General features: G+C 33.5%; 1 protein-coding gene across 1 annotated transcript; it reads right to left on the bottom strand.

Annotated features, from left to right (window-relative positions):
• Positions 1–4074: 4074 nt before the first annotated feature.
• On the bottom strand, positions 4075–7833 carry LOC132628848 (probably inactive receptor-like protein kinase At2g46850). Its single transcript, XM_060344627.1, has 3 exons — positions 6517–7833; positions 5827–5913; positions 4075–5406 (listed from the first exon to the last, which is right to left on the bottom strand). The coding sequence occupies exons 1-3, from the start codon at positions 7343–7345 to the stop codon at positions 4325–4327; spliced, it is 1998 nt and encodes a 665-aa protein (XP_060200610.1). The 5' UTR covers positions 7346–7833; the 3' UTR covers positions 4075–4324.
• Positions 7834–10741: the final 2908 nt, after the last annotated feature.

Here is a 10741-nt window from a genome sequence, read left to right as displayed (position 1 = left end):
GAAAAAAATCTAAGAGAAATACTCTTAGTGAAAGGCTTAAGTAAGAGAAGTCTTTGAGAGAATTTTTTAGTAAAAACATTCTTGAGTGTAATTGGGATTGGGGTTGTGAGGTTGAGTGTTGTAAACACTTGTAATATTTGATCTGCAGCAGCAATGTGGACGTAGCTCTCACATTGAGGGTGAATCACTATAAATCTGTGTGTGCTATTTATTTGGGATTTAAAATCCTAACAGTTTTATCTGTCATGGTCTATGAATAGTATATCATCGAGTCAAATATTGGCGTTTCAGTACCTTTTGAGTGCATATCCTGTTTCTGCCAGTGATCAACCATCATGGTTTAGTTACTAGTGAATGTTTGTTTATGTGTTCTGGTACAAGGTTTGAGTCTAGACTTTGCAAATGATTCCGCTGTTGAAGAAGAAACTAACGACTGTAATCTATATTATGTACTCTTCCGTTTCAATTTGTGTGCTTTGGGGATATACTGCCTATGTCCATTTTATTTTTACTTGTTTATGTTTGACTTGATACACCTTTCAAGAAGTAATTAATAAAATAATAAATTTAGTATATCACCATTTGAATACAATAAATTTAATGTACCATAGTACTGGAGAAAAGAAAAAACAAGATAACCGTAAATTGAAGACTTGAAAATTGAAACTTGATCTTGTAATTTTACTTCACAAAAAATAATTCAAAGAGAATTTTGACAACAATTTAATAGAGGAATAATATAGAGAGAGAATAAAAGAGATTGAAGTAAAAACTAAAGAATGGTAAGGAGTATTTATAGGTGAAATTACTGCTAAAAGTATAATTTTATAAACGGAAAAGGGTTAAAATTATCCCTGAACTTTGAAAAATAGTTCATCCATACCCTTCGTTATATTTTAGGGCCAATTATACCCTTACAGTTATACTATGGAGTCAATTATACCCTTCTGTCTAACTGTTGCCACGTGGCATCATCCCAGCCCTTCAAAATTATTTTACCCTCAAATAATTTTTTACTCACTAAAATAACTCAATCCGACCAGAATTTTTTTTTTCAGCAAAAATAATACGGATAATTTTTATAAAAATATTTGAGGGTAAAATAATTTTGCTGAAAAAAATATTCCAGAAAAAAATATAAAAATTATCCGTATTATTTTTACTGAAAAAAAAAATTCTGGTCGGATTGAGTTATTTTAGTGAGTAAAAAATTATTTGAGAGTAAAATAATTTTGAAGGGCTGGGATGATGCCACGTGGCAACAGTTAGACAGAAGGGTATAATTGACTCCATAGTATAACTGTAAGGGTATAATTGGCCCTAAAGTATAACGAAGGGTATGGATGAACTATTTTTCAAAGTTCAGGGATAATTTTAACCCTTTTCCGTTTATAAAATTATACTTTTAGCAGTAATTTCACCTATAAATACTCCTTACCATTCTTTAGTTTTTACTTCAATCTCTTTTATTCTCTCTCTATATTATTCCTCTATTAAATTGTTGTCAAAATTCTCTTTGAATTATTTTTTGTGAAGTAAAATTACAAGATCAAGTTTCAATTTTCAAGTCTTCAATTTACGGTTATCTTGTTTTTTTTTTCTCCAGTACTATGGTACATTAAATTTATTGTATTCAAATGGTGATATACTAAATTTATTATTTTATTAATTACTTCTTGAAAGGTGTATCAAGTCAAACATAAACAAGTAAAAATAAAATGAACATAGGCAGTATATCCCCAAAGCACACAAATTGAAACGGAAGAGTACATAATATAGATTACAGTCGTTAGTTTCTTCTTCAACAGCGGAATCATTTGCAAAGTCTAGACTCAAACCTTGTACTAGAACACATAAACAAGCATTCACTAGTAACTAAACCATGATGGTTGATCACTGGCAGAAACAGGATATGCACTCAAAAGGTACTGAAACGCCAATATTTGACTCGATGATATACTATTCATAGACCATGACAGATAAAACTGTTAGGATTTTAAATCCCAAATAAATAGCACACACAGATTTATAGTGATTCACCCTCAATGTGAGAGCTACGTCCACATTGCTGCTGCAGATCAAATATTACAAGTGTTTACAACACTCAACCTCACAACCCCAATCCCAATTACACTCAAGAATTTTTTTACTAAAAAATTCTCTCAAAGACTTCTCTTACTTAAGCCTTTCACTAAGAGTATTTCTCTTAGATTTTTTTCTCTCTTTGGGATGTGTTGTCTTCAATTTTTGGTGTATCTAGCAAATGAGAAAGCTTCCCTATTTATAGGTATGAGATGAACCTATTGATGTCATTAGTGACTCAAACAAGCACTTGATAATGACAAGGAAGTGTTTTCTTCCTCAAAACAAGGGAAGTGTTTTCTTTCCTAAAATAAGGAAGGTGTTTTCTTCCTCAAAATACGGGATGGACCCGACAAAAACATACTCTCAGTAATAACAACTCCAAAGCGAAAGGTTTACTGCCCAACGGTACTTGCTCCAATCACATCAAGAAGCGCGATTACAATTTGATAGCACGAATGTACTTCATACATCGCGTATTTCACCTCGTCGCCTGAAAGAACTGAAGAAGATTGCCAGCACGGACGCATTTCAACGATAGGCTCAAGGCCAGCTTCAACAATCAGCTCTTCTAACGTACCAGTCAGAAGTTTTGGCTTCTTAAGAATCTTACCACCAAAATAACAAATATCCACCACCATCTTAAATTTGAATTTATGGTTACCGTTATAATAATATGGGAGAGATTTCATGCCTATGTTTCTGGTACCTACAAAAGCGGTATTTGTGTCTTTCAGGAACTGAACAAGAGAAATGGGGGTCTGAGAAAGACAATCTAGGGACATCATGCGCTTAAACTGAATGATCAGGCACCGTTTCTTTACATAAAATAGCAACAGATCTCCACTATTTACAACATCAATTCCAACAATATTATTTGGAGACGACTTTAATTCGCTCCTTAGTTCGGAAATGCCATGGGACATAACATTTACACGGTCAGCAACTCTTGTGATGATAGTGTCACCACCAATTATCACATTGTAAATGCTCATTTTGAGGAGCCAAGGAAGGGGAAGTTGCTCTGACATTTTTAGGGGCAGGTTGGCCATTGCTGGTAATTAAAGGATTTACTCCGTATATAGTACTGCTAATTTACTTGGATATACCAACCGTTGCATTGTCTTCTTGGATTCTGTGGCTACAAAATTCTCTTCACCTGGGGTAGCATTATTTCGATAAGGGCTTTTCAATTCCAACTCTTCATTCATTCTCGTTTCAATTTACGTAACGATATTGGCCTTCACACATAGTTTAAGAATAAAAAGAAGATTTTTGAAATTTGTGATTTAGAACAAATTATAGACCTTTATGTGTTTATAAATAATCTCATTAAACGTAAAATGAGAAATTATTTCAATATAGAAAAGTAAGATTTTTTTTAGATTGATTAAAACAAGAGTTGTTAAATTAAAACACAAGTACCTTTTTAAAAATATAACCGACTGCTTTTTACACATGTACATGATGAGATTACAAAAGGCATTGCCTAACGGTCTCCTTGTGTTACCAAGAAATTTCTACAAGCATGAAAAAGTTATTGAAGCATGTTTTGTCCGATGAATAAAGTGTTTACACAGCCTCTATGTCATTTAACGTCATCCTCTTTAATTAAACCGAACAAGTATCCGTCTCCCTCGTCAAAAGTGCTTATTTTCTTCAAAAAAATATTTATTTTAAAAATTAAGGTGTTTGGTCAAGCTCTTATGAAAATATAAGTGCTGTTGAATAGTAGCAGAAATTGTATTTCATAAGTTAAAAGAGTAGTTTTTCTCAAGAAGTACTTTTGAAACGTTGTTCAAGCACAAAGTACTGCTTTAATGTCGGCAAAAGTGTTTTTCAAATTGATTAGCCAAACATAAATTGCTACTCTCCGAAAGTATTTTTCAAAAAGCATTTTTGACAAAAAAAAATACTTTTCAAAATAAGTAAATTTTGAAAGGTTGACGAAACAGGCTATAAAACTATATGAAACTATCAGGATATATGACTTACGAGTTACAAACATGTGTACAAAATCAGAGAAACGCTTGTTCAATGTGATTTGGAAGTCTTATTGAAACAATAGATTGCTTGTTTATGCATAAGAAGATGGACATGAAAGCAGCAGGTCATTACTGTACATAATTACAGCATGTATTTTATCATGATAGAATCCGAAGAGTGTGAGAGCCTTCCTCTTTTTCCGACCAATTTGATCATTGCAAGGAAGATAGAGCCTTAATATTCAGAACTGCAGGGCTTAAGTGAACCCTCTGGCAGGGACATGTATTGAATCAGGAGACATAGATATCATCTGAAGAAGGCTTGAATTGGAAAAAGTTTCTTCAAGATTATGCGTTGACGGACACCTCCTATTTCTACCATCAATTCCTTCTTTTGTTATGTGAACCATTTCTCTTGCAACATCTCCCATGTGAAATTTTCCATTTTGGGAACCAAATATTATGCATCTTGTTGCAAGGTCTGCAACTATCTCTATCTGTTCCCTCCGGAAAATAGGCTGCTCATGATAATAAAGATGTGGATCGACTATCTCTTCTAACTTCCCACTTGTTATCTTCTGTAAAGCCGTCTTTGATGGAAGATGATCAGAGCTGCTACCTGTAATAATCTCCAAAAGAACCAACCCGAAGTTGTAAACATCGCTTTGCTTTTTAATATCGGTGTTTGCATTCGTGGGGAGCTCGAGCCCAAAAAGTTTCATGGTCAAGTCCTCATCTAGAAAGATGCAATTAGCATTAAGTTCGTGATGTACGATGGGGGGACAAACCTCAGACTGGAGGAATGCAAGAACATTCGCTGTTTCAGCAACAATGTTTATCCTGTTGTGCCAATCGAGACCTCTTTTAGTCTCGTCTTTAGCTTGAAAAAGATGTTCCCCGAGGGTCCCATTAACAGGATATTCATACACCACTAACGGGGTGTATCCGGAATCAACAGACCATCCAAGAATCCGAGGAATATTCTTGTGTGAAACAACATGTAATGCCTCCACTCGAGACAAGACCTCGACGAGTTCTCTTTCACTATCACATTGTATCCTGTGAACAGCTATCCTCAATCCATCCGTAAGGATTCCAGAATATAATGTAGCTTTGCCACCATCATGATCGATAAGTATTTGCTCATCTTGAAAACCTGTAGTGGCCTGTTCTAGCTCATGATAAGTAAACATTCGGACAGTACAAGGTTTCTGGAATGAGACATTACCCTGACTCCGAGTCATACGAGGATGATCGAATATATCCGTCTTCATAGGCCGCCTTAAAACACAGAAAAGTGCTGCCAAGGAGGTAATGGTGAGTGCTGAAGTGAGAAGTCCTGTGGATATGTACACAATTGCTATGAGTCCCTTTCCTCCGGACAAGAAAGGATTTAACATATATAGTCAAACCTCTCTATAATAACATCATCTGTTCCGATATGTTTTAGCTACTATAGCGGAATGCTATTATAGAGAACATATAATGTAACAAAACATGAAACATTGGTTCCACAGTAAACATGGTTTTTATAGTGAAATGTTATTATAAAGGAGGACTGTTATAGAAAGGTCTGACTGAATACTTAACAGTGTAAAGAATTTCTATTAGAATAGCTGTCGTAGCAGATAAGGTAAAATGGAGTTCAATCGAGCATAGTAAATCCAGTACGGTTTATTTAATAACTCTTGCATTTCTTTTATGAGTTAAAACATGCCAAATTCAATTGAAATTACAATCACTAGTACAGAGTACAGACCAGCTAGAATTTCTGTTTTCCTTCTGCCATGACTTGTTGAGTTAACACATGCTTTGCCATACGCTTCCTTTCCTTCTTTGATGCAAGCTGCCAAAGAACTCACATTTGGTTACAAGTTAATCATGGACAATAAACTATCTGCAATATTGATGATAATGGATCACTGTTATATATGATTACTTGTTTAACTTATGTGCACTGTCAGTTTACAATTTTTTCACGCCATAAAGTTGAGATGACTTATAATAACACATAACTGTTTATAGTAATTCTTATTTAGTAACCTAAAATGTGGTAAAAAGTGTGCTATCACCGGTTAAAAAGCACCAATAGTGTAAAAAATCTATATAAAATTCTATATGTTGTAGTGTGTGTAAGTTAAATTTTATGAGAATTTAACTTATATGAACTCACAATATATACTTTTTTACATCATCTGGTTAAGATGACCTATAATAATAGGTAATTTCCTTAAATAATTCTGATTTGGCAATGTAAAATGCAGTAAAAAACATGCTATTACCAGTTAAAATATGTTGATAGTGTAGTTCTTTTTGCTGTCACTTGTTAGTGTATGTGGTAAAACTTTTATGGGATTTAACTTATGTGCACTGATAGTCGGACCATCTGACTAAGATGACCTATAACAATCGCTAACTGTCTATAGTAAGGTTAGTTAAAAGAACTCACATTTTAGACACCCGACTCCAACAGCAAAACCGTCACCTACATATCCATCTTGGCATTCGCATCTAATCCCAGCAGCAACACTCGTGGCATTGATGGTATCTGCATTGGCAGCACAACTTGTCTTCGTTGAATTTCCTGGAACAGCCCATTCTAACTTAACACCGCGTTTGCTTACTTGTTTCCCAGATAAAACAACCCAAGACGAAAATCCCCTGCATCCAAACTGAGAAAAAGTAGAGAAACCATCTCTCTGATCCGCATTCCAAGCACTGCGATCAGATAATGGGTAGCAACATGCAGGGTAGCTACCCGGGGACCCGTCACAACGAGGCATTATGTTTTTCTCGCAATCAGGTTTGCACAATGACGAATCCTCACAATCATATAACCCTAAGATATTATCTCTTGATATGCCAAAGTAGTCATTTCCATTAAATCCAAACGACCTGAGGTCGTTGTACTGACGACAATAAGTGGTGTTTGGGAAATCGACTAGTACTCCATCGGAGAAGAAGTGGAGAATTCGATAGCTTTGAGAACCAATGTTGAGGAAAGGTGAAGTGGAGTTGATGCACGAAAGGCGAAAAGCATCAGAAAGCGAAGAATTACATATAGATTGGTTCATGTAGAATGGAAATGGTATGTGAAACTTCCCACATTTCTCTTCACAAGCTGCTTCATGCTGATATTGGTTTTCTCCTTCTTGCTGATCTTTGGCTATATGTGAGGGAGAATGAGCAGTGGAATTGCTTAGAGATAGTGTGATAAAGAGAACAATGAATGAGATTTGGACAAAGATAAATGGGAAATTAGAATGCAGGGACAACATCTCCTTGGTGGCTAATTTTGACACTATAACTTATCTTCAAAGGCTTAGAAAATCTACAAATGCAAACACCAAGGGATACTATGCAAATTGGCTGCTTTCTTTAATGGAGGAAGTTCCTCTTTACGACGGAAACTATGTTCCAACTAAGTGAAACTAAGAACTTGACAGAGTTCGCGTTCTGATCTATGGGAGTTGAACTCGAAAAACTGGCCAAGGTTGTCTCCTTTAGAGCGGACGAAGTTGGCTCATTAATAGAGGAAATGTGTGGAGGCAACAGACTAAAGGCACAAGGCAAAAGAACTTAGAAGGGTTAATGAGGGAAGTAGTAAACTGTGAAAGACAGATAGCATGTTGGATGATAGAAGGATGATTGGAACTTAACCTTCTACTTACACTGTATCTTCTTTTTCTTGCAAATCGAACCTAGTCAAGCAATGAAAGAAGAAAAGAAAAAAAACATTTTTTAACGTACAAACGTACCTTTTTTTCATTTTTTATTTTTTGACGTTCCTCCTTTCCAACTTTCCTACAATATTCATTTCATCGGAAGAAATGACGGAGTAGACACACGTAGTACTCTAATTGGACGCGAAAGGAAAGCTAAAAGATATTGGCGAAAGAATTATACTCTTCTCTGTAAACTTGACTATAGATTACCTCTCTTGTACAGACCAACAATCTTTTGATATAATATGCACACCATGCCAGGGCGGATCTTGCGTATGTGGTACGTGTTCGCGTGAACTTAGTAGCTCGTGTTTAAATTTTTTATTCACAAAATATTCATAAATTTATGATTTCTAACTCAATTATTATTATATATTCCTCGATTCACTTTTACTTTTTCAGTTTTTAAAAAAATATATTTTTACTTTTACTTGTCACTTTTAGCATATCAAGATAATACAATTCTTTTTTCCTGTTTTACTCATAGTATTATAATTACTTATTTCAACTCCATTAAAAATATGCACCAATTAATATGAGTATCATGATAAATTATGCACTTCATTTATTATTTTTTAAGGTGTGTGCAAAATCCATAGGGAATAAGTAAAAGTGAACGGAAGGAGTGAATAACTTGAGCTCGTTATAAACTCATAAACTTCAAATCTTGAATGCTACGTCTAATCATGCCTATTTTTCTTATAAAAATATTGCATGAATATGCTAATGGGGGACTAAAAATACGAAAGATATTCACTATCTTTCTCGTTTAACTATCATTTGTGTGGAAATCATGAATATAGCTTGAAATTGAGGAGTTTATCTGGAATTAAGGAAAGGGAAGACAATTGGTCTGAGGAATGGGGTACATCCTTGTAACTGCTGTTGTGCCAACTGTACACGTGGCGAGTTGGGAGACTCACTAAAATACCAGGCTCAAATTACCAGGTCTCGTTTTAAGTACAAGAAAAAGAAAATTATGTACTGTATTTAGTTGGTTTCATTTCATCCAAAGATAATGAGAATTAAATACATGAATTGTTTAATAGTAGTACCCTGTTTCATTTCACAATAAATAGCGTCCGAGTACAAAAGAACATATTATTCTTTTTAATAAATTCGGACACTTATTCTTTATTTATTTTAACAAAAAAATTGCTTAATGATACATTTTTTAGTCGATTATAGCACGTCACATTTCTATACTCTTGTTGTCTCAAATAAATGGCGTTTTAGCAAAAAAAAAAAAAATTGTTGTTTTAGGAATTCAAGAAACATCTAATAAATTAACTTAGAAATGATACCTTATATTTACTATTTTTTTGTTAGGCGTAAAAAGAGCTAAAAACTATACTTATTTTGGGACAAAAGGAATAATTGAAAACTGTTTGCATGTTACCCTTAATGATATGATTTAAGACTATAAATTCTAAGTGTATTTTTGGTTTGTCGCAAAATTATCTTTCTATCTTACATTTGATGCCTAGTCAAACGTCACCATATAAAATGAGACTAAAACTGTTAAAAAATGGGTACTATAAATAACAACATTCTTATAATTGAGGATATTTAAACAAAGACAAAAATGTTTAACTTCTCAACTAAATTAGAATCTCTGATACTATATGCAATTAATTAATTCCATATTTAAAAATTGTATACCGGGGACAATAATTCCGTATTAGTAATATGTACTCTCACGTGATATATTATTAATACACCAAACTATTTATTTGGAGAATAGAATTTATCTCCATATATTCTATTTTTAAGTACCAATTTTAGTATCCCCCTCAATTGAAATACCAAGAGTATAAATAACTGGCCTTGAGAATAGTAACAGTACATAGTTTTAGAATATGAATGAATGTACTGCATCATCGAGATTCGTCTTGTTTGAGTATTACGGTATGTCAGGTGGCTGTATATACAAGTAAATAAAAGGTAAATAAATGATAGTAGCACAGACTACAAAACAGTTTTAAGTTCTGCTGTATACACTTACAATATACACTAATGAGATTTTTTACACATTATTCTCTCCACCCCCTTTTAGTTGTTAAGGTTACTAAAAATACTTGTCATTAATTTACAAAATCAAGATACAATTAAAAAAAAATTCTCATTTTGCCCGTAATATTAATTATTCTTGAAAATAAAAGTTGAAGAAAAATATTTATACATAGAGTGAGTAATTCTCCACAATTCTCTACTATAAGAAAAAAGCTGACATCATCTAATTTAGCTAGGAACTAGAAAATCTAGTCCTATATTATTCAGAGTAAAAATTCTATTTAAACATGAATTAAATAAATATTTGAATCCTAGACAAATTCAGTTTCCTATTCCAAGGTTGAATTTATTTATTTTAAGAAAAAAATGAAGGTTGATGCAAAAGCATCAAGAATTAAAAGATTGAAGAGGAGTGATCCAATACAACAACAAAAAGGCAAGCGCATACAACATTCTCCAGTTGAAAGGACAGACGGTTATGAGGATGAGGGTTTATTTGGGTCTGGAAGAATTAAATGAAAAAAAATATTAAAGACTCCTTTTTTAAGTTCTGAATGAGCCTATATTTGCATGCTCATGTCGTGTTTTATCTTATTTTCTTTACAGGTAATTATTGAAATGCATAAATAATACGAAAAAGATAAGTTCAGAAGGATCATAAGAGTTTAAGCGTGTAGTTGACAATTTCACTATATTTTAAGTGTGTTTCTATGCCTTATTCCGGTGATATATAATAAGAACAATAATATGCATCAACACAAATAAGTTCGGATTGGCTTACATGAATTCTACTAACCATATTTCCCCAATTAATTTCATCTCAAGCCAATATTATTACGAAACTCATAAAGAAATTCTAGAAGAAATCCATATCATGCACTTTTATCACTACCAATTAGGGCTGGGCATAAATACCGAAAATCGGACCGAATCAAA

The sequence above is a fragment of the Lycium barbarum genome, chromosome 1, assembly GCF_019175385.1.
Source record: "Lycium barbarum isolate Lr01 chromosome 1, ASM1917538v2, whole genome shotgun sequence".
Taxonomy (NCBI): Eukaryota; Viridiplantae; Streptophyta; class Magnoliopsida; order Solanales; family Solanaceae; genus Lycium; species Lycium barbarum.
Note: the sequence above shows the minus strand (reverse complement) of the source record. Positions and strands in the feature narration are given on the sequence as shown.